We start from the raw sequence: 24,866 nt of genomic DNA on the forward strand, positions 1-24,866 counted from the left end.
GTTTCTCAGAAGTTTATATTCTTATTTACTAAGCTAGATGGTTTTTTTGGGTGTTTTTTTGCATAAGTTTTACTCATTCTATGCTTTTCTTCTTCATTTTAACACTTTTTTGGGAGGGGAAAAAAAACACCTAATTAAAAAAAAAACCATAAAACAAAACCACTCTCTAACCATATGAGGACACTTGAACTTTCTCAAGATTCCATCTTTCTTGGACTGTTTACAATTAACCCAAAGAAACCACTTCTGGTGAGACATTCTTTAGGAGCAAGAAGAAGGCATCTGGTTTTTCTCTACTCCTTTATCAAGTGTTTGGAGGTTCAGAGGTATTTACTGTTATGAACTAATTGCCTGCCCATTCTTGAGAGAATTGCTAATTAAGCAGACACTTGCAAACCTTGTACACCATTGCATGGAGGCAATACCCAGATAAGGAATTGCAGAAGAATACAGTAAACCATTGTTTTGTTCACCAGCTAAGCCTTTCTGGGATACCTCAACAGCATCCTGAGTCAGCTGTGTAAGTATTTTCTCCTGTTTCTAATAAGTTAAACTTCTCAGCAAAACCAGCCAACATTCAGATGTGAGGAAGGGGTAGATTTTCTGCACTAGAGGACTCTAGGCTTTACATTTCTATGTGGGGCTTCAGGTCCCTTGCTGCAGTGACCCAAAGACTTAGCAAGCCATTTTGGCACAGAAAATGTTTCACTCCTCCTCCTCCTCCTCCTCTCCTGAGCACTCTGTCATTTACAGCTCACAGCCCCCTTCCTCCCCTCATGGGCAGCCAGAGGAGGCAATGAAGGCCAGCACAGAATCTTGGGGTGCCTGTCCTGGCTGCCACAGCTGCCCTCAGCTTTTAAGGGAAACCTGCTGTGCCCTCTGGCGCCAAGCCTCCAGCAACAGGAGACACTCACTGTCTGGAGCCTGGGGAGACCCAGACCAGGTGATATGGAGGTCAGTGAATCAGCAGGGCCCCTGGATACATGTCATGCACATTTCTTTTCATCCCCTCTACTGGGCTTCACTCCACATCCTTCTCTGGCACTAGGTGATCTTTGTAGGCCCCTTCCAACTGAAATATTCCAGGCTATTAACACTCAAATCAGCCACCCCAAAATAGTACCAAACATGCCTCTCTAAAAACTCAAGAAGAGAGAGTCAAAACGTTAAAATACATTCAAGCAGAGCACTCAAAAAAAACTGGAATAATCCAATGCTTGTTGATGACATCATCATTTGTTTCACAAAAGCCTGCAACGCCCATAATTTCTGAAAACACAACTCTCTCGATTTTCCAGTCTAAAAGCCCAGGTCTAAATTAGATTATCCTGCCTTCCTTGTTTGAGTTGTTGGGTAAAAACTGGTGGATATGGTATACTGCTGATCAGCAAGCTGGCTTCAAGCTGGTTTGTAGAAGGTAGCAGGAGCCACTTCTTGCTTGTAGAGAGTCAAACCCAGGTATCTGTACCTCTGTCTTTTGTCCTCTTAAGGTTATAATTCCCAAACACCTTTTGCATGTTTGCAAGTTTCCTAAAATAGTATCTGCCTCTCAAAATACCCCCTTCCTCTCCACAACTAAAAGATATGGGATCGGTTCTAAAATGGGTGCTTTATGTCTCTCTGGTCAAAATTACCAGCCTCTATAGTCTCCTGCTTTGTGGCATAAATAGCCTATTTCTGGTTTATAAGTAACAAACAATGAAAAGAAACAAATGTTTGATCTACTGAAATACAGCCTAAAAAAAAATAATCCAACCTTCCAGCATTTTATTTTAATGGCATCCAAAAATACCAAAGTGACTAAAATGCAAAGGACAATGCAAAACAGTATTTTAAGTACTATTAGCAAACATATCAGATGCCCAGAACTGAGGCCCTATTCCAAGAAGGAATAGCAGCTGGATAAAAATTAACTTTCAAATAAAAACATTGAATTTATTGCTGACTTTGGTATCAAAACACAATTAAGGTTATTGTCCTTATGATTTGTGCCAGACTAGTAAAATGATGCTGGCTTACAATCACGTAAATCAGCAGACCTATGTTGACTACTTCTTCTGATATGCTCCCTTTTTCTAAAACCAGGAGACATTCCAAAACTAATCTTGTTTTGCTCTTTTAATTTATTTTTCTAGAACCAAATCTCAACAAGACCAGAACTTATTCTATAGAGCTGGGTGTGACGTCTTTTTTTCTAGGCAAGTACATTACACAAGGGCAAATTCTACTTTAAAGCGTTACTTACAGATTGCCAAGCGAGAGACTCCATAATTCGATGTTCACAGCGCTCTAGATGCTTTATCATTTCCCTTGTTAGGCTGGGTTCTGCTTTAATAAAGCTTTCAATCACCTTGTAGAAGTCAAAAGCTTTTAAATCAAATACATTGAGAATCCATGGGAAAGACAAGTCTGTTTCAGCACTGGTACTGTCACTTTGTGAAGCATTTCCTGAAGGGAAAACAGACTAAAATTATCACATATTCTATAGTCTTCCACTTTTGATGTTTTTTCCTTTTTGTATTTATTCAATCATTGCTAGCTCAGACATTTCAATGAGTTATTTTTTGTTATAGTTTTGGGTGGGTTTTTTTGCTATTTATATTAGAATAGATAGTAGTAACTACCAGTAAGTAACAATGCAATTAAGAACTTTAGATTTAACTTACTGCCATATGTAGCCATGACAACCTCAACAGCACATGCCAGGAGAGATGTGTGGAAGATGTTATCATTCAGAAGTTTGCTGAAGAGAAAGGAAGTTATTAGTACTTGACCCAAGACTTCAAATAGCAGACTTCAATAACGAGTTAGGGGCAAGTACCTGAAATTCTGCACTGAGAGGCGCTCTTCCTCCTGAAATAAATAAATCAGACCAAACTTGTGAATATTCTTAGTAATTCCAGAGGTACTGCCAGTACTGAGATACCAGCACTAAACTTACCGACTTCAGCATGGACTCCATTACTCTGTAATAGAGACGCACTCCAAGCTTGTACCTCTGTTAGAATGAGAAATTCAGGAACATTACAAGAAGTTTTGACAGAATACAACAGGCAGACTCTTGTGTTTTAACAATCCAGAACATTCTAGTTGAATGCTGCTAAAAACAAGTTACTGATCCCAGTTCCAATGGCCAGTAACACTGGAGAGGCCTCAAGGGCTACTAAGGCGTGTGACTGCCCCAATCACGTGAAGATTTAACCAAGTGTAACAACATGAATTGTGTTCACACTGATTCACAGCTAACAGGATAAAAAAGCAGGGCTGACAGACAGGAAGGAGACTGTCGAGTACAAACTTGGTTGGGTTTATTTTCCAAAATCCTTGTAGAAAGCACAGCTGCTCTCCTGACTTTATAAGGAAGTGAGTCACCTTTGGCAGTTTTAGGCCTAGTTAGCCTAATGAATGCAAATATACGTTTCAATTAATGTACTTTGACCAAAAAAAAATTCTGTTCTTCAGTAAAGTACTTCCAACATACTTCCACCCAATTCCTATAGCTCCTCACATATTAAGAGAATGCTTACATGTTATCTTTACAGTACTTCCTCAATTTGAAAAGCATACTGTTAGTTTTTACCTTTACCGATCTACACTGAATGAGCACAGTCAGTAAGTCAGGTCTCACACCAGCTAGTGCTAACTAACAGAGCTCAAGTGAGTGATATTCAACCCAAATACCTACCTGTGAGCCAATTTCAGCCCATCCCTGTCCAACTGCTTCAGCAAATTTCTTTTTGAAGATGTGGTCAAAACTTTCCACCCTTTTCAGGATACTATCCTTAGGGTTCACCGTGCAATTCTAAAAAAGTACAGGAAACAAATTAGGGGAAGCAAAGACAAAGAAAAGACATTTTACTTCAAAAACATTTCAATCATTTAAATGATTAAAAGTCCTGCTTCCCTTTGTAACACCTTTCAATAAGGTTATCAGCATAAATAAAAATGGAGTATTTAAAAGAGTGCAGTACATTTTTTTCTCTTTTTTGTTTCCCTTCTACATCCCCTTGCTTTTCCATTTAATACACACCTAAAATAATTTTAATATGTTGCTCAGTAACTGAAGTATTTTAGCACTTCAAAGGTTCCAGTACACAACAGTTAGAGATAAATGCTTTCTAAAATGACTGATTACACTTAAACCAACCCAATAAAAATGTACTTTTTCAAAAACATGTGCATCGGATCTACAGGTGTATACTTTGCTTGAGTGATAATTCCAAGAATCCTACACAAATCTTTGTAGTCACTTACATTGAAATACTTCATGAGAGTATCTGATGGTTTATCAGTCGCTGAGTTTAAAATCATAATCAACTGCTGAATGTTATTCATTGCTGCTCTAGAAAAACACAGTGAAATGCACAATAAGCATTAAGGTTGTCTTGACAGTTTCCAGAAAATGAACAGCAAATCCACACACCAAAAAATTATGATTCCAGTTCTCACTCCAGTTATCAAACAAACTGTTCAGGAGAATCTACTGCAATGTGGTAACAACTATGAATTCTAAGAATGCAATTTATGTAATTACTTACACATGGACTGTGATAATTTTAATAACCAAAAGAATGGCTTAACACCTAAGAAATAGTTTGATTCTTCTATGGTATTGTTACTTCCTGAATTTTTCATTGCTGTTTTTGGTTTTAAGTAGAATTTTGTGTGTGTCCTGGTTTAATGTAGTTTAGTTTGTAGTTAAGGAAAAAAAAAAAAATCCAGGAGTTATGGAAATGATTCCCTGTAAGGACATTGGCAGCTTCCTTTGGACCTGACAGAACCAATCAGCTGGCTAGTTTTGAATACTGACACTCCATTAAACCACTTAAGAGAGCTGAATACGCCTGTGTGAAATCGCATTTAAAGACGAACAAGCCCCAGGAAAAGCTCTCTTGCTTCTGGCCTTTGAACAGGTGACCGGACCCCCAGCTGGGCCAGACCCCAGCCAGGCCCTGCTCTGCTGCTGCCGAGTTCCAGCCGCGGCCGGAGGGCCAGGCTGGCTCTGCTCGGCTTCGCGTGGAGCCGAACCAGGCCCTGCTCCAGTCGTGAGCTGCTGAGCCTTCCTGCTGGCACTGCAGAAAAGAGAACACAGGCGCCCGGCAGCCCCGCAGCTGGAATTGACCGTGGCAGGGGCCAGAAAACTGCCCTGCAGCCAGAGCAGCCACCACCCGGCAGAGAGCACATCACCATCCACAGGACCAGGTGAGATAATAACTCTCTTAGTGCACAGATGAAACTTGCAGGCATCAATCCTCTCTCAAGTGACAGAAAAAGGAAAGGGTGAAGACACGTAGAGAAAGCAACATGCAGACACCAAGGTCAGTGAAGAAGGAGTCAAATCCCAGATGGGAGGAGAATGAGGAGATGCCTTAGTCTTGGCTGAAATTCTCTTGTAAGGCTATGGTGAAGATATAATTGATACATCAGACTTTTCTTTTTCCTGTAACTCATGGAATGCATTGGGGGCATGTAGCATTCTAACCACAGCCATAAGCACCCATGTTGAAGCAAGCAAATGTTGAAGTAGCTGTGCTCCAATGGGAAGCTTGAAATGAGAGAGATGAAAAAGATGAGAAACCTTGCCCCACGACAGAAGAAGAAAACCTCTGTTCCCAGAGATAAAAAACCTTTTTGTTTCTATACTAGAACAGCTCATCCTTAAAATTGTCCCCCAACAAGCAGAAATGCCCCATGGTGATAGTTGTGGGAAGACTACCAAACCATGGGAGGGACTTCACCATTGCAGATTTTCCGGGCGGCTGCTAGTTGTGAAAATTAAAACCACAAGAGAACTGTTTCTTGTGGAAAAGTCTCCATGGCATGACAAGAGAGACTCCTCCCCCTAAGTGAACTGAAAAAAAAAATACTATTTTAGAGGCAGTAAATTGACTGAAAGTTCCAAGAGTCAGCGGAAGGAGAAGTGTTCTGAAGGTTTATGAAGGCTTATTCTGATTTCTTTTTTTTCAGTTGTGTTAATAAAGTTTTCCGTATAACCTTTAGAGTTTTAAGCCTGCTTTGCTCTCCTCCTAATCCTTATTTCACAGCAGAAAATGAGTAAATAATTCTGGCGGGTACACTGGCGTTTGGCCAGCCCACTACAGTTTGTCTGTTTCAAATTTCTCTATCATTTAACCTCAATTTGGCTCATATCCCCAGTCAAGTAAGTGCAAACCCAACAAAAATGTGTTCAATCATTGTAACATAATGCATTTTTCTTTAATCTACTTTTTACAAAGTATTGGTAAAAATCACTTCTGCCAAAAGTCTCCTAGTGATAAGGAAAAGCATAAGAACACTGGAAAAACATAAAATGAAAACATACAACGCATTCTCATTATGCTCATAACTAGCACTTACACCCTTTTTATATAATAGTTTCTACATAAATGACCAGATGCAAATCCACTGATAAAAATTATTAGATTCTCTCCAGTTTCAGGGGGCTTTAAAGCAGATGCTATGAGCCTAGGTTCAGAAATACAACACTATAAGGTAATTCAAAGGAATATGCATGGCACTTTCAGCATATACTGTACAGGGAGAGATAAGGATACACTTTCCACTCGAAGCTAGTGATGAAACCTCTGCTGCCATCTACTGATACTTCTGTGGCTTCATGAAAAATAGTTACAACAGCCCAAAATCAGTGCTGGTGAATAGGCCTTCACATGAACTGCCTTAAATAGCATCAGTTTTGGAAAAATCAGAGCAAAGTCCAAGTGTGGATGGAGAGTATCTAAACATCACTAGACTTTCTCTCAAGATCAAAGCTGGTTTAGCACATTTTGAATTTTTAGCAATGCAGAAACTTCATACTCCTGGACTTTCCTAATGTCAAGAACGTTAAGGAAGCATCTTTGCCACTGTTAGAGGGCTTTATATCTACTATAAATAAAAAGTATCAATGATCAGAACTACAGTATAGTTTATGGGAAAAAAACAACAAAACAAAGGCCACAGCTCCTTAAAAATTAAAAAAGCACTAAAGATTAATATTTTTAGCTGTGATATTGAAAAAAGTAACACATTCAAGAGAAAAACTCATACCGAACAGGAGTCTGTGGAAGTATAATATTGATTTCCTCATCTGGATTGTTTTTTAGTGGTGTCCTCTCCAGCTGTGAGCTACAGAAATGGAAAACAAACTTATGAAAGACTAATACAATTCAAAAGACAATATTTTCTATAAAGACTTATTAATCTGAAAAGAAAAACGTGTAACAGATTTTTAGGAGATCTAGATGTTCAATTACTCCAGTTGTTTAAATTCCCAAGTAGATCTGCTTTGAGCAGAATGTTGGACTAAACAAGCTCTAAAGTTTCCTTCCAAGCTTTTTTCTTTTCTAGAATTCTATTTACAAACAGCTTAATTTATATGTAGAGATGGTATTAGTTGCATTTTAATCCCGTTCTAAATTAGTATATTTTCATAGCATAGATAAATTCAGACTCAAGTGGTGAGCTCACATTAAATTATAGAGATGTTCAGCTGTCAGAGATCACTAGCATGTAAGTGTAAGACTGGAAAAAAAAATTAAATCAAACAATCATAGAATGGTTTGGGTTGGAAGGGACCTTTGAAGGCCATCCACCTTCAATGACCAGGGACATCTTCAACTAAATGGAGGTCCTCAGAGCCCTGTCCAGCCTAACCTTGAACGTTCCCAGGATGGGGCAGCCACCATCCAAAACCATTCAGTGCCAGCTGGCTCAAAGCCATAACACCACCTCTGGCAAGCTAGCATGACATGCCTCCTCCTGATGATTCCTCAGCTTTCCCTGGATGAAAAGGGCCTTGCACAGAGGAAGAGTTAGAGCAGAGCTTCCAAATCATTTTAGGCAGTCACAGTCATATGCTCCCTAATTATTTAAGTGATGATGTAAAGCAAGTCTGGTGATGCCAGAAATACCTTAGCTGAGCTACAAAGCTAGCAGATCAACAGGATAGAGAGATCTCCATTTATAACACAAGGGGGCAGAGAGCAACACAAGTTCACATTCTCTGGTATGGAATGAAAGCAGTAAGTGGAAATATTACCATGCTCTGACATCAGGCTGCAGAGTCTCATCATGATTCAGAAATAGTCTCGCGTCTATATCTTTGTTCTTGACATAGAGCTCGTCATACTGTTTCAAGATAACTTCAACCTCAAAAAGACATTGAAAAAACACCAAATTTATTTTACAGGAACAAGTTTGACAATCTACTGAATAACATAAGTTATTCCTACTTCATGACTGCAATGCTGAAATGCTAAAAGAATGACCTTGGAGCTCACAAAGTTACTTCTTATACAACAGCTGAAACATACCCAGAGGAAAATTACTCTTGTAATTCTCTTGTTTATAAGAGAAAACAATCCAAGATCATAAGAATTTTTTTGATGAAATGTAGGTCTTGACACTGTAAAAGTAGCTAGATTAGGAAACAGACCTGCAAAGCAAACTAACATTCCCACATTTTTAAATCTTTCCTTCCAGAAAAAGGTGTGTCTCTAAGAGGAGGAAATGTAAAATGCTTGTTCCTTGTTCTTATAACAGCTGTTGGGCAATTGGCTCGGTCCCTGTCTTTGCTGGTTTGCACAACAAGGCCTAAACTCAAGCCATCTTTTTCTCAGTAGGAGTTTCCTCATTTTATATTAATATATTTGCACTAGAATAGCTCTTAAGAGACACGCCTATTGCTACAAAAATAGATTTGTTACTTCATAGCCACACTGTAGGTAAAAGTTTCTTAATTGACTAAATCCCAGACTGATATGAATTCACTTTGCATAGAGAAGTTTATTGGATTTTTCTGAATATTTTTAATTACTTCTATTTTTACTTTCAGTGACTAACATTAACTGCAAGTCTGCAATTTTTTTATTTGGCCCTCCAAATCTGCTGCTGTGCTTGCGCAGAAGTATGCAGCCACCTCAATATCTGCTCCCTGAGCCCTTAAACTTATAAATGATGCTGTGCTCTGGCAAATTCCTCCTAGAAAAACAGGCAACAATGCATATGAACCCAAATTAGTCCCCCCTCAGTCTCAAGAGAGAGAAAGCTGCAAATACCTCATATACAGCTTTGCTCCTTACCCTCTTCTTTACCTTTGCCAAATGGATCTGCTTCAAATTGATGTCACAATTAAAACTTTGAGACTAGGTCTATTAAATCAAAGATTATATTTCAATTCTCATTATCACTATTCTTTTTATTTAAAAACTTAATTATATTTTCATTTTTTGTCATCTTCTTAATGACTTATGCGTTCTTTTCATCTAAAATATTTCAGTATTTCATAAATTTCTAAAAAAAACATCAGGTCATAGACAAGATGGCTGTACTGGGCTAACTTGGAAGAAACCTTCAGTCAAAAATAAGAGTTCTGTATCAATCTATTTATCAGTGCATAAAGTCTGACCAGCAAACACGTGGGAAAGACAAACAAAATACCAACATTAAGCCTCAAAAGCTTTTCTTGCTTTGGAAGGAACATAAATATTTTTCAAAAGCTTGGTGGTTTTTTTATGAAAGTCAATTTAAATGTACCACATTACTAGCTATTGTACTGATGATCTCATCCATGATTATTGGTTAGCTGATTACATGTATGAACCAACTACCTCTGAAATACAGCTCTGGCACTCAAGGTTAAGGAGCAAAGATCATGCGACTCAATTTTTCTTCAAATGCATCCTTTTGCAAAAGTTTCACCAGCAAGTCTTATGCTAATAATTTTGATATTGTGCTGAAGTTGAGCAGCCTTGGATGAAAACCCTCTGATTTGAGAATAAGAGATATAATGACCTTTGCCTGGAAGTTCATATAGGGTTTCCCAGCTATACATACACACATAAATTAAAAAGTCTAAACAGGCTACCGATACCATGAAATTAATTTAGGAAGAGATTAAGATCTCCAGTGAATCCTGTACTTTGTTCCCCACCCAACGCACTATGACACTGAACAGAAGATACATTTGATTGAGCCCTGCAGACTCATTGCTCTGATCAGCTTCAGAGCTGCTTATTTTCAGGTCACCACATCTATTGGTGACACACAGCTAAACTTACACTTTTAATAGTGATGAATGTAAACACACTGCAAGAAGTCACCTATTAAAATGCACTCTGGATGCAATTGCATAGAGCTAGAGTCTGCTGCATCCAGACAACAGCTCAGGAAGATGAAAGTAATTCTGCACAGACACAGCAATCCACGCTCTGCCAAGTTGCGAAACTGAGACTAATCTTCTGGATATCTTTCCAACAACACTACAATAACATGTCTCATTTATATTTAAATTAAGGTGTGTAATTTAAGACTTTAAGCATTTATAGAGTGACTTCAGAGACCTAATATTGTAATAGTTGTATTTTAGATGAATGGTCTTACTGAGGTTATGGATATGCAACTCTTACGCTTGGAGCAAAAGCTTTTTGCTTTGAGCAAAGTCTGGCTTAGCCTCAGGTGATTAATTTATTAAATTCAAAAGTATAAGCTAAATATACTTTATGAATTCTGGAATCCCTGCTAGCCCACATTCCTAAAAAACATTTCATTTTGCTACAAGATTTTAGAAGAACCTATTAGAACTCCACCAATGGGTAAAGGGCATCTTAATCAATTTGGCATGAAGTAAAACACAGTTGTTGAACTATCTGTATTGGGTTTGCATGGGAAGGTTTTGGTAGCTGCAGGGCTACAGGGGTGGCTTCGTGAGAAGCTGCTAGAAGCTTTGCCCATGTCCAGCAGAGCCAATCCTGATGGCTCCAGAAGAGACCCTTTCTATCGGTCAAGGCTGGGCCAATCAGGAATTCTAGTAGTGCCTCTGTGATAACATATTTATGAAAGGAAAAAAGTTATTACTCAGAAACAACTGCTGTCTGAAAAAAGAGGTGTGAAAGTGTGTGAAAGGAGCAACTCTGCAGACACCTTCACCGAGGAGAAGGAGGGTCAGAAGGTGCTCCAGATGCCAGAGCTGGGATTTCCCTGCAGCCCCTGGTGCAGACCATGGTGATGCAGGATGTGTCCCTGCAGCCCAGGGAGGTCCATGGGATGCAGAGATCCACCCACAGCCTGAGAGGAGGCTGTGACTCCATGGGAGGCCCATGCTGGAGCAGGGTCCTGGCAGGGACTTGCAGACCCATGGAGAGGGAGCTCACCCTGGAGCAGGTTTCCTGGTAGGACTTGTGACCCCTTAGGGGGACCCACACTGGAGTAAGTATTGTGAAGAATTGTTGCCTGTGGAATGGACTCATGTTGGAGAAATTCATGGAGGATGTTCTCCTGCAGGAAGAACCCCCCAGTGGAGCAGGGGAAGGACTCCACTCCCTATGCAGTGGCAGGAGCATGTGATAAACTGACTCTCCATCTCCTGGCACTGCTGACAGGGAGCAGGTTGAGCTTGGGAAGGAGGCAGGGGTGGGGGGAAAGTTTTTTAACATTTATTTTACTTCTTATTATCCTGCTCTGATTTTGTTGGCACTAAATTCAGCTAACATCCCTAAGCTGTGTCTGTTTTGCCAGTGATGGTATTTGGTGAGCAATCTAAACGCATGAACCTTTTGTTATATTTTCTCTCCCCATTCTGCTGCAGAGAGGAATTAAAAGAGTGGCTTTGCTGGGTTCCTGGCACCCAGCCAGGGTCTGCCCACCACAATGTCTTAAATTCCTCCACTTACCTCTGGTAGTCCATTTGAAGCTAAAATACCAGCAGAATTCAGGAAAGGAATGAAGCTTGTGAAATACACATTTTTGACCTAAAAAAAAAAAAAAGGAAAAAAATGTAACATTAGCAAGGTAGGGAGTCAGCCATGCATGCACTGCTTTTGCATCTTTAAATCAAGAAACTGAGATGGTTCTGTAATGCACTGTGGTTTGTTTTCAATAAAGCAATAACAAAACTTGCTATACATCCAAAACCCAGTGTAACCCAGATAGGTAAGCATGCAAATACAATCCTTTGCTGGAATGCTAAGTGATTAAACTAGAAAAGAATGGCACTCTTTCCAGCCCTCTCACATTTCTGCTTCCATCATCCACTTGGATATTCAAAAATCGGTCCTTTTTACACAGAAATAGATTTAACAGCAGAGAGAAAGGTGAATGGGGTCCTTTAAGATCTCCCACAGAAGCAATGTGCTTTTTGCATACGTTTTCTCATCATGGGATGCAGCTGTGAAACTCCATCAGAGCAGCCCTGCATCCATATGTTACATGCTGTGATCAGCCTGTAACTTCATATTGTATTCTTCATAAAACAGTTACACTGGCAAAATTATCAGCCATACCAAAGGGCTTGTTTTGAGTGGTTTTTATTTGTTTTTTAAACTAGTGACTAGAGAAACTAGGTAAAATGATAAAATACCTTCACTACTGAAGGTAGCTACTTGACAGAATAGTTAAGCTGGCATAAATAAGGACATTTTTTTAAAAGAACATTTAAATAAATACATATTCCAGATGGAGTCTAGCAGCAAGATCTATCAGACTTTCAAGTGCAGGCATTACCTCATCTAAATTACAATCATGCTCTTTACAAAGGATTTCGATAATTTTTGTGTCGGTATCAAGCTGCTTTGCAGTACGTGAACTCCTGTTCTGACCTCTTCGAGGAGTGCGAGCTGAACCATTTACAGTCACTGCAGACACAGAAGATTCTGGAAAGATATTCAGAACCATCACAAGGTTAGGGCTATATTAAGAAAGAAGAAATTTAACTTATTAAACCTACAAGATTCTACTTCCTATATACTTTTTCAGGTCTTCCCCTTAAATATATTTTCTTTTTCATCCATTCAGCTAGGTATGAAACCTTCATTAGAGAAAATCTATACAAAAAGAAAATTAATTTTTAAATTCCTGTATCTGTATTTGGACATTTTGTTTTTAAGAAGGTACTCTACACAGAATGTAACAGCACTCTCTGCAAATAGCTTTAACTGAGAATCTGTTTTGCAAAGCTAGGAAAGCCTTATCTTTTCACAGATGAATAGCTGTTTTTTCTATTTTTAAAGAAGTATAAAACAAGAAGCTGAAGGACAATAAATCAATGCAGGACTTAAGTGATGGTGGGAACCTGGAATATGGTCCTGGAGGGAATTCCTCCTTTCCCCAAATAGCCCCAGACACACAAGCAGTAACAAACAAGTCCTCCAAGAAGAAAGTATCAAAAAACCTTAATACTGTGAGATAAAAATATTTCATTTTGTTAAACTCAAAATAGATGGCTTAAATATGTGAATTATATTAATAACATACATTAATATGATTAAATATTGTTGGTTTAAACCTGACACTCTAATCAGCATGCTGTTGTCACCTGTAACTCCATTTGCATTTGACAACTGTTCCAAGAAACTGACAAAGTACACTGCAGAGGTGGTTGCATCATAATCCCCTCAGTCTTAGTCAGATCCTAAAGCTTGACATAATTTATCACAACATGAAGCCTCTTGGTCACAAGGGTTTGAACAATACATAGTCTTATTTTCTCAAAGAATGCAGAGCTGTTTGACAGTTCATACACAGCTTCACATTAGAAACTCAGTGTTTTGCACTTAGGACATTGACATTCATATCTGCAAATTATTCTCAAGTGGCAGAATTCTTTTTCAAGATATGATGCACAGAACCAAACTGTTTCTAAAAATGAACTGCATGGTTTCACTACGAAAAAGTAAATCAGTGTGAACACAGAATTCAAAACCAGGTAGTTTCAATTCAGTGGTTTTTGAAAAGGAGCTGCTTTATAACATCTGAAATAATCAGCAGCAAATATGTCTGTCCTACTAGGAATGACAAATTTAAATTCAAAATAGTACTGGAGGAAAGCAGGGATCTGTTTGTCCTAAGTCCATCCTTTATTCACATTAGAATAAGACCAAGGTTACTTTTTCTTACCTGCAACACATAATCACTAGGTCAGATAAATATCTCCAAAACACAGAATTTAAAGAATATAGTAGTGAATACCTTATCTATTGTACAACATTACAACCTAGGTGGCTGTTTAGTTGCCAAAGAAAGAAATAAACAAATAGATTTAGGCAAAATATACTAGGGTTGCATCTTAACCCACCAGAGGATAAACTAATTACTAAAAAACTGAGTCACATCCTGTGGCTCCAAATATTTCAGTATATTAATTCCATAGCTTGCTGAAGAAAATAGTTAACTCAAATAGAATTCTATCTTTGAAAGTTTTTATAAATATTTACTTTCTCTAACTTTTTAGTGAGGTTTTCCAGGTTTTAGATATAAAAAAACTTAATGGGTAAAAGCTTACTGCTGAATAGAAGTTTTTATAGAGAAGACTCATTATATTTTTACTTAAAATAGTGACACTTGCAATAGCAAACAGGATGTAATAAAAGCAAAGCTGTCTACATTTTACCTCTACTCTTTTGAGCTGCTATCCAGTTTATATGTGTTTTAAATATCTGTACAGTCCAGTAACTTGTACATTTCTGATGTTGTCATACTGTTAAACATCAATAAAGAGTCATACCACCACATTTCCCTTTTGTAACTCAAGACAAACCTAAATAATAGTTCTCAGTTATAATCTATCCAGAACCTGAATTCTTTTACCAAATTAGACTTGCTGCTTTAACAAGTCCCTTAACAACATAGCAAAAATTGTATTAAATACACTGCCACATTCAGGTAATTGAATTCAAGTTCACTATCGTGTAAATTTAACTAAAACAGAAAAAAAACGCATTTCGATAAGCTTAAGAAGTTTAATTATGTTAATTATGAATGTTAGCATGGCTAATAGAAATATAATAAATTTACTTTCTACTTCAATGAAAAACCCCAAAAAAATCTTACTGTATGGTTCCTTGAGCATAGCAGGAGGTGACAGTTTGATAAAATAATCTAAGACGCACAGCAACAACTGGAAAGAAATCACCAGGTCATCTTCCACTTGCAACACTTTACCTGCAAATATTTAAAAGCGTAAAGAAAACCTTTTTGAGAATGGTTGACTTAATTCTAGAAGTAATTTTGCAAAACAAAGATTTGGAAGTTCATATAGTAGAACACTACCTCTAGAATTCAGTAAGCATCACCCAGGATGCCAGTGCTTTTTAAAGGCTATTGATTTTATAACTCATGGCGCTTCCGTTTGTGGTTTTAGAGATAGCATACACACAAACAAAATTACTGTGTACAAAATCCTGCCCCCAGTGCTCAGCCCTGATTTTTATTTTTACTGTAAAAGAATAACCTCTTACTTCGGTGTAATTCCTCCCTGCTTTCTTTTTTTGTGGTCTCATGCAAGCTTTTTGAAAGCTGCTAAATATTCAGAAAGCAGAAGCTGCTAGTATACAGTGAAGAGAAATTTAAAACATGATATCACACTGTAGGCTCAGCCTGTCAAATTTTTATGAAATTACTTAAAAGTCACACAAGTAATAGCATGAAGAGCACTTTTAGACCTGCATTATTCCAGTTTTTCCCAAATTATGACTTATATGCCAGAGAAGATCTACAGGGCCATCCCAAGATAGCGTGCATTGCCACAAAAAATTCAGGAACTCGACAGTGATTTTGAACAGCTACAGATCTACCTGTGCTCTACTTACACATGCAATTTTTGTATTTATTTTCTATCAGAAGTAGCAAGCATCACTCAGGCTCTTCTGAAGCTCCAGCTATTTTCTAGTAAATTTCAGCTTTCTTTGTTCTCAAGAAAAGGCAGGCTAAAAAAAATTTTGTGGGTTTTGCTTTATGCTTATGCTTGGAGAATTCTAGTGACAAAGCTCCAAAAAACTGAGGTGATCCAAGTCTGATTTAGAAAGCAGAGATGCAGACACTTCACTGATAACACACACCTGCAGTAAGCAGCACTTGAGATACACGATTCATTCCTTTTAGTAGGAGTACAATGAGACAGGAACTCTATGGACTACTATAAACATTTCATCACTCAGCATTAATTGTAACTTACAACTTTTCAAGAAAGATTTGTAGCATTCAAAAGACATGCTTTCAGAGACTTACTATAATACCTTATCATTAAATTTGTTTTATTAAATATTATTTATTATATATATAAGCTTATTTTTTTAAATATGCCAGTTTTTAAGGTAATTATCCATTATTAAAATGCTGGCAGACTACAAAGCACCTCAGAATAGACTTAAATACAGAACAGCAAGCTTTAAAGAAAAAAAAAAAATCATAGAAATTTTAGAAAACTTAAGTATATGTTTATATACAGAAAGTGTATCAGTGAGAAGAACAGCCAAACTGTACATAAAGAAATATTATTAAGCAGTTACAAAAGCCAGACAATCAAAACATTCTGGGTCTGTACAATACTTATTTGTGATAAGTATACTAGACTCATGTTGGACATGTAAACAAAAATATTCATTGAAATTACTGTGCTTTAACCACAACTCACCTTTTGCCAGCAAAAAAGTAATCCAGTAATTTTTTAGGACTAATACAGAACTGAGTTCAGCAGAAATCCTGCAGGGAAATAAAAATACTTCGCATCGATAGCTCTGTAATAATTTAAACTACAATGTTTGAAAACATGCTTCCATCTATGGAACTATTTAACAACATGCAATATTTCCCATGGAGTTAAGTTTACTAAAAATCTCATTCCAATCCCTCTGTAATTATGACTACACATTTGAAAACCTTAAGTCCCTGTAAAGCAATTCAAGAATCAGGAAATATCTGTATCATCCTCAGGAAAGAAACTGAGTGTGGACAATTCAACTGCTCTGGGCTGTCTTGTCTTGTGTCTTTGACTAACACCCTACTCTCCAGCCACAGCATCAACTCCAGCTCTCTGGGGAGTTGTTAAGGCATCTTTTAGTACACTCGTTTGTTGCTGTGATTAGGAAGCTCACTCTCCATCCCAACGTCCATTCCACCATGCCAAGACATATGCCATTGGGTGGCAATATGTCATGGATGAGGGACAGATATATAAAAAAATATATATGTTATATATATATAAAAAATATAAATACAATATGACACATATCTACTTATATATACATACACATATATACACACTATTTTTATAAGAATATACTTATATAATATGCATAACGTATATATATACATACAGAGATATATATAGAGATATATGTGACATATATATAATTTCTGCATGTCCCATCATCTCATTGAAATTCAAAATCCACACTAAATCTAAATACACAGCATACTACAACTTAGGCCAGTTCTGGAAGGTTAAAAAATAACATGCCATCATGTTTTACATCTCATCTTGACAAACATGATTTAGGAAAATCAAACTTACTCACTACTAGGTTGTTCCAGATAAATAAGGCCACACGTCCTAGAAAATCAAAATAAATTCTTATTTTTGAATGTGCTTTTGCAAGCAAACTATGCAATATCTTTGACTTCAACATAGTTAAAAAAGATACCAGTTCACAAAACATTTTTCTAACTTTAAAAAAAAACCAGTTGACTCAACAGTTAACAACAGATCAACTACAGCCCTGCCAAGCCTGAAATAATGTTGTTGTTTGCATATTTATGTCAAAGCATAGACAGCAAAACAATTTTAGCTTGGTATAATAAAATTGCTTTCTTCCAGAAAGACAAGATTTGTAGATATATTGTTACTCAGTGTTTTGTACAACACAGCCAAGTGTGCTACAGCTGCGCAAAACACACTATAAAAGGGCATTTAAATATATTTTGTATTTCTTCAGTGTATTTTCTTGCAGTGTATTTTCTTGCAGTGTCACTGCAAGCCTTGTGGCATAAAGTTGTTTCCCTATTACTCTAGGTACATACCACTTCAAGAAAAAAATTCAGTTTACTCAAAAACAAACTAGGATATATATGCCTTCATTCTATAAACTATCGAAGGGTGATCTACCACTTTCAAAGGTTATTTAAGAGCTATTTGAGTCTTTTGTGATTCAGAAGGCAAAATGTTAAGTAAAAAAATTATTTAGATAGTAAACCAAGCCTCTTTATATCTGTAAAAAGCCTGAAGTGAGTAGCTATCACTTGTCATGCTACTCTTACTACTGTTTGTACTGTAACAAGGAGGTTGTTTAACATAGCATTGTTATACTTACGGAGTAAAAAGTAAGAGGTGTTTATTTAATGCATGTAAACAGCTCAATTTCACTGTTCTGCAAATATTAGCCCACACAGCATAAATGAGCTCCTATAACATACAATTTGAAAAATTCAAATACTTAAATGTTGACAGACAAAGAAATCAATTTCAAAATGAAAAAGCATACACTACCTTTCAAACTTGTGGTATAGTGCAAATAATACATCGTATTTCTTTTTCAGCCTTGATACAGTGCTATCAACTTTAGTGCTTACAGTATCCATGTTAACATCCACCTCTTTCAGAAACTGAAAAAATGTGCATACACTGAAAAAAGGGGGGGAAAAAAAAGATGACACATTATCATAATTTTTGAAAACAGGTATTCTGAAACAGCTCTTTTAAAAGAGAAAATAAAAACACATCTCCATGAAAACCCATTTCTTCACTAGACTCCAGCACGTTCTTACTACTGTTACCAGTGACTGAACTCTTGCCTTGGGAAATGTTACTTGTTTGAGCCCCACCTTCACATTTTCCAGAGAGTAGCAATACTGTTCAGAGGTATCTTATGATACAGGCTCTACTATAGAAGAAAAATTTTCTTGCCTAGCACAGATATTATGTCTGGAAGTCAGAATTTGCTAACTAGACACACCTTTGTTCTTGCTCTACTGGTAATACCACAAATATCCAACACACATGTCTCAGCTCTCCTGCTCTACTTTAAAAACACTCCTACCAAGAACGTGAACCTTGGCTCCATCCATGCTAAAGAAAGACCTAGGAATGAAAACTGAGATGGACGCCTTGAATTATATAGAATTTCAAGTCTTTCAACACAACATCTCCACCCTTTGGAAATATTATTACACAAGAGATCAAATTTCTCCCTACCCATCTATGTAATATTATGGCCACCAAGGAAGCCTTTTGTTACGTTCATAACTAAAATGAGCAGATTCCTAAAAATTAAAGAGAAGGAAGCTATCAAATATTTTCAATATTTCAACTGTATCAAATATATTTTGATCCTTTATCAGAATATAATATTCCAAGAGATTTTTTGATCTTTGTCAGATTAAAGATATAAGATACAAAACCAGTCAGAAGCTCATTTAAGAATGCTTATCATGGAATAAAAGATCTTTCCAATATATCTGAAAGCTCTAGAGGATGACTAGAAGAAATCTCTGCCAATTTGACCTTATAGGTGAGAAAAAGACCAGGGCTAACAAGCAACTGAGTACTGCATCACAACCAGCAGAGTAATAGCTTACTCTTTGAAAACCTAAGGGAAAAAGTCTCTCACTTTTCAGCACAAGTTTGTCTGTGGAACTGGGTGAAACACGCTGCACAAATGCAATTGGCTTTCACGCGGTTCCAAGGCAGCCAACACTGAAGAGATTAAGTCAAAACATTGCACCTGACCCTGCTCTGAGAGATGATGGAAGGTAGAAGAGGGCATGGAGAAGTCTGACCATAACAGATGACTTCAAGGAAAAGGATATTCTGGCCCAAGCCTGAAGTTATTGCCAGGACTTAGCCTCCTGTCCTAGAGCAACGAGAGGCTCTGCTCCTGCACACGCTTTCCACACACAGGGGAAGATGGTACTGGAATTCTTTCCTTAGATGAATGCAACACAAGGTTGCTGTTCCCACCTAAATTTACCTTAAAAGCAGATACTATAATCTTAATTTCTGTATTATGAACTTAATTAATATACAATATAACAGTAACACACCCTCGGCAAAAAGAGTGTATGAAAGTACAAAGTTTAGCCTGGCATTAAAATGTTTGAGAAAGGGCAGCATGCTAGTAAACTGTTTGAAGAGCAACACTTCTTTTCCCCACTTCTTGATTTAGCCTAAGCCTAATGCTGGGAAAAAGGTTTTATAGAAAATCATCATAGAGGTAAAGACAGAAAGAAAGAAAGAAAGAAATATTTTAAGTGCAATTTGCACCAACCTAAACTGATGAAACTTCAGGGAGAGCAAGAACAAGAATGAGGTGAGTGATACAACCAAAGCCAACCAGATGAATCAAACAAGTATCACTGCTCCCTCAACTAAAATATGACAGCAAGACTTCTAGTTTACCAATATATTCATAATTTCCTTAAGTAACCTTCATTGTAAAATCAACTAGTCTGATATGCACAAAGATTCACTATGCTTTAAAAACATTCAATTTATAAAAATTTTGACAAGTTAATTGTTGAAATCTAAAGTCACACACTTAAACTCACTTACCTTATGTTTATACTTTTCAAAAGCTCAGTGAAAGTAAATGTCACTTCATCCAGATCAATTGCTACAATAAAGATACATACACCCCATGTTTCCTTTTTCTTTGTGTTACAAGCCTTTTTGAAAAAAGAGAAGAAAGTTTTTATTAATCAACAGAAATGGGTAATGCATGGAAGGCAATAATTTGTCCAAACATGTTTAGAAATGGTTAAACAAAACATCCTCAAACAAACATTTGACAGCCAATTATTTTACAGCAGAAAACCATTCCAAGTTTCACAATACAGGTAAAAGACTGAACATTTCAACTCTTATTCCTACAATACAAGATCAATTTTACCCATACAATTCAGCAAACTTCGAAATACAAGTTTTGGTTCCATGGAATGTTTGTGCAAAGTAGAAGTCACGATTTTTTTTTTCCTAAATTACCATATTTGATCATAACAAAACACTGAAAGTAAAGGAATAAGAAGCCAAGTCATAAAAAATATAATTGAAATCTTTACAATGACAGGCAATACTCATAAATGAGTACAGCTGTGTCAACCACTAATCACTGTGGTTTGCTAAACCACAAACCCATCTCTGCTTAGTAAAATGTGATAGTAACAAGCACTTCCAGCCATTTTCCTACCATATATCTACATTTAAAGTCTGCTTTCTGCTATTTAGAAGGTGAAAGTTATAACCAATCATCCTTCATCAAAAGAAGCCAACCCACAATGACAGACACATGGAGTAGAACTCCTGATGATGGTGCACAAGCCACTCACTCGAAGCCAGACAGGCATCACTTAAGATTCCAATACCCTTCCACCAAAACAGCAACTCAGTGGAAAATCCCTGAAGAACTTGTAGAATTATGGACAAAAAACACTTAAGCAGGTATATCCCAAGTTTTGGAAACAAAGCTATCTTGAAGACAAAATTAGGCATGGGTGTAGGCCAAAACTGCAGAAACAGCAAACTTGTAAAATGCTTTTCAGACATCCAGCATCCTTGTAAATAAAACTGCAAAAGCACCCAGGCCCACAGCAAAGGTGCAGGATCTGAACACATTTTCCACAGCTCTAGGTTGGACATGACATCTGTTGGAGGACAGAGGTGAAATGGAGCACCAGGAGCAAGTGAATAGAAACACTGCATTCCTGCCCTTCTGCACTCCTTAGCTTTAACCTACTCCCTGGCCTATGTTTTTATCCTTTCCCTGATCACTCCACCTAGCTGCCACCTAGACAACACCAATGTGAGTTGCAGGGGCCTGTTCACTCTAGAAGATGTTCCCCAAAGGCAGTAAGACAGCACCAGACCTAACTCACTCCATCTTAAGTGGTCTTCCAAACCTGCTCTGAAACCCTCTGCACTTTCAGCATCCACTCATGTCCTTGCTTATTCAGCAGTGTAACCATGACCAATAACCCACTCTGCCCATAAATGATACAATTTCACTATTACTGCCAAGATTTTGTTTTGGTGATAGTTGTTCTGTGTCTTTCTTGGGAACAGTATTTATACATCAGGGAAGAGTGGCTGGGGGCTTTCTCCAAAGAAGAAAAACTTTGACTGGCTTGTGCAATTGTTAATAGTTATAGAACAGGCTTCAATACAAAACTAACCAGCCACCCTCAACAATGTGACAACTGACAATTATTTAAGTCACTATTTTCTTCCTGCATTTCTATTTGAGTGTTTCTACAAATCATGACTCCTTGCACAAGAGACAATTATTTTGAAATAAGCTGTTAACAGACTGAGATGCATTTGTTGATACACAAAGGGATATAAAAAATTATGAAGGTTAATGCTAGCTAGTGAACTACCAAGAAGGAAGACTACTCACCCTGAGCATACCCCTTCCCCTGGAGTCAGCTGACCTTGTTTTTTAATAAGTTCCTTTCACTCCATGCTCCTGCAAACTCAGGCCATGATGTTGTCCTGTAAACACAACATCTCATAGGGCAGGAGGACTGAGTGCTACCAAGCGATTAAATTGTTCCTGGTTTGTTGCCTATCCAAACAAGCCTAGCTTTCCTGGGCAGCCTAGCTCAACTCTGGCAGGATGAATGCTAGAAGGCCACAGCAATGCTTTATTTGATAGGAAAGAGGTCTGGTTTTGCAAGAATGACCTTTAAACTCCTTGCCCAGTATGGTTGGAGGTAACAAATCATTTGTTTCTACCATTAAACAAGAAAGCAGTCTCAGAGGCAGCCTAGCAATCCATGAGATTCAAACCATTACAAACAGCCAAACTCCAGTATCAGGACTACTCCCACACCCGCTGTTGGTGGTACAGGACGCTTTGGACACCTTCTCCCCAACACAAGATGTTGGATGACTGCTGGCCTAACAAGAAAAATTACACACAACCCAAGATATATAGATTATGGGTTGGGTTGTTTTTTCCAATAGCAAAGAAAAGGTGAGCAAGCAGCACCTGAGCATGCCTGCCTTACAACATAGTTGAGAGAGGAAGGAGATGAAAACATGAAAGAACACCAGACTGGGACTACCCCACCAGCTGCTGCTGGTTAAAACAACCAAAGACACAGGTGAACTGCAGTTTTCTCAGAAAATAAGGTATCTGCCATAGCCATGCATGAAAATTCCAGTGATTTTAACCCATAAATATTGTTGTGGTTTAACCCCAGCTAGCAACTAAGTACTACACAGCTGCTTGCTCACTTCTAGTCCCCGCAGTGGTGAGGAGTGTCAGAAACCAACCATCACAGCTTGAGAAAAGAACAGCTTAATAGCTGGAACAAAATAAAATGCAGCAATAATAACAACAACACTAATAGTAACTGCAATGGAAATAAAAGAGAGAGGCATAAAACCCAACAGAAACAAGTGATGCTCAAGACATTTGCTCACCACACACCGAATGATGCCCAGCCCATCCCTGAGCAGCAATCAGCACCTCCCAGCACAACTCCAATGCAATTTATATAGTGGGCATGATGTTCTTTGGTATGGAATACCCCTTTGGCCAGCTCAGGACACCAGTCCTGGTCATGCTCCCTCCAGATCTTTGTGTGCATGCCCATTGGCAGAGCATGGGAACCTGAAAAGTCCTTGATTTAGGGCAAGTACTACTTAGCAAGAACTGAACACCAGCATTGCCAACATTCTCATGCTAAATCCAAAACACAGCACTATACCAGTTACTGGGAACAAAATCAGCTTCATTCCTGCTGAAACCAGACAAATATAAACATCATGGGGCAGAGGAAGGGGAGAAGAGATAAGGAGATGTCTTCCTGGTAAGTCACACTCATAAGAACTCTCCTCTTCACACCCCTTCCCTCCCCAAGTTCTCTTCTTTCCTATACAAATGAGTTAAAGTTGAACAAATAAAACAGCAGAATGACTTCTTCCAACTATTTTGCTTTGTTTACAGCCAAAGCAGATGATTCATCTCACAGGGACTTGAATGCATGGGAATGAAATGAAGACAAATTCATAGCCAGAAATTAATTTCTGCGTGTTTTCTTCTTCACCAGTCTGACTCAAGATCTTTGTTGATACAGTATCACTACAGAAAATGGGCAGGACAACAGCTCCACATCTGCCCTTGGCTGTCCTTCAGTTTCAGTAAGATGACTTGCAATGATCTTAATTCAAGTCATCATGAAGCAAAGCCTACCTACCAGTTACTAGCCCCAAGATTATTTAACATCTAGCAGTCCACATAGATTTCTTTCTCTTTTTATCATCTTTTATTTAGGATTCCAAGGAAGCTATGCTATAACTTTGGGCAAGGTAGGTCAGTTCTGCTGAATCAATATAGTTTTCTGAAGGAAAAGATCTAAAACTCCTACAAAAATTTTCAAAATATTTTTCATTCTGGACTTACCACTACTTTTATTCAATCTGATTTTTACAAGATGACTAGTTTATTTAAATCCAGTGAAAACAACCTGGGAAGAGTCATTAGCTTAAAATGCTCATCCAACACTTAATTATTGTAAAATGGGATTCATGCTTCTCTTCTTTACAAATGCAGCTGAAAGGTGTTAAAGGCAGTAACAGGAATAACTTCTGTTCTCTGCCTCCAGAGGTTCTCCAGTGCTAAAGAGTCTCAAGGAGGAGATGGTCACAGGAAGTCTCAGCTCTAGTATGCAGTTAGAGATGCTTACTCTTCTGCCAACACTGATAACAATTTTGATGACAGCCTACAAAAGTGACCCAGAAATAAACTTCAAATGATGTGTAAAAAAAGGTCAAGGGAAATGTACATGAGAAATATGCAAACACAGATGGATACTTGAATCAAATGGGATATAGGATGTCTCACTGTAAATATCAAGCACCTGATTTTTGAAGAGGAAGATATAGAGCTTGGCTTCCTAACATAAAATCTCAGTTACTACATTCGAATCAATATAGAGAACTAGCTTGATGGCACAAGAACACAGACATTTGTTAGAGATAGTCTAAAGGTGGTTACAGAGATGATCAGGGGGCTGAAGAGAGTTGGGGTTGTTCAGCCTGGAGAAGAAGATCTTACAGCATGTTCCAGTACCTCAAGGGAGCTATAAGAGAGATGGAG

At 37.8% G+C, this 24,866-nt stretch overlaps 1 protein-coding gene across 4 annotated transcripts in view; it reads right to left on the reverse strand.

Moving 5' to 3' along the window:
* The window catches only part of RB1 (RB transcriptional corepressor 1), a 70,062-nt gene that overhangs the window by 39,427 nt on the left and 5,769 nt on the right, over positions 1-24,866 (reverse strand). For all 4 annotated transcript variants that reach the window (XM_054001411.1, XM_054001431.1, XM_054001440.1 and 1 more), the window contains 15 exons: positions 20,318-20,430; positions 18,257-18,391; positions 17,285-17,323; positions 16,406-16,473; positions 14,824-14,934; positions 12,499-12,647; positions 11,670-11,747; positions 8,039-8,148; positions 7,048-7,125; positions 4,255-4,342; positions 3,686-3,802; positions 2,942-2,998; positions 2,822-2,853; positions 2,667-2,743; positions 2,246-2,448 (listed from right to left, as the gene is read on the reverse strand). In XM_054001411.1, the coding sequence (XP_053857386.1) occupies positions 2,246-2,448; positions 2,667-2,743; positions 2,822-2,853; positions 2,942-2,998; positions 3,686-3,802; positions 4,255-4,342; positions 7,048-7,125; positions 8,039-8,148; positions 11,670-11,747; positions 12,499-12,647; positions 14,824-14,934; positions 16,406-16,473; positions 17,285-17,323; positions 18,257-18,391; positions 20,318-20,430 (1,455 nt within the window). The remainder of the gene's footprint in view (positions 1-2,245; positions 2,449-2,666; positions 2,744-2,821; positions 2,854-2,941; positions 2,999-3,685; positions 3,803-4,254; positions 4,343-7,047; positions 7,126-8,038; positions 8,149-11,669; positions 11,748-12,498; positions 12,648-14,823; positions 14,935-16,405; positions 16,474-17,284; positions 17,324-18,256; positions 18,392-20,317; positions 20,431-24,866) is intronic.

Source organism: Vidua macroura, chromosome 2 (assembly GCF_024509145.1).
Source record: "Vidua macroura isolate BioBank_ID:100142 chromosome 2, ASM2450914v1, whole genome shotgun sequence".
NCBI lineage: Eukaryota > Metazoa > Chordata > Aves > Passeriformes > Viduidae > Vidua > Vidua macroura.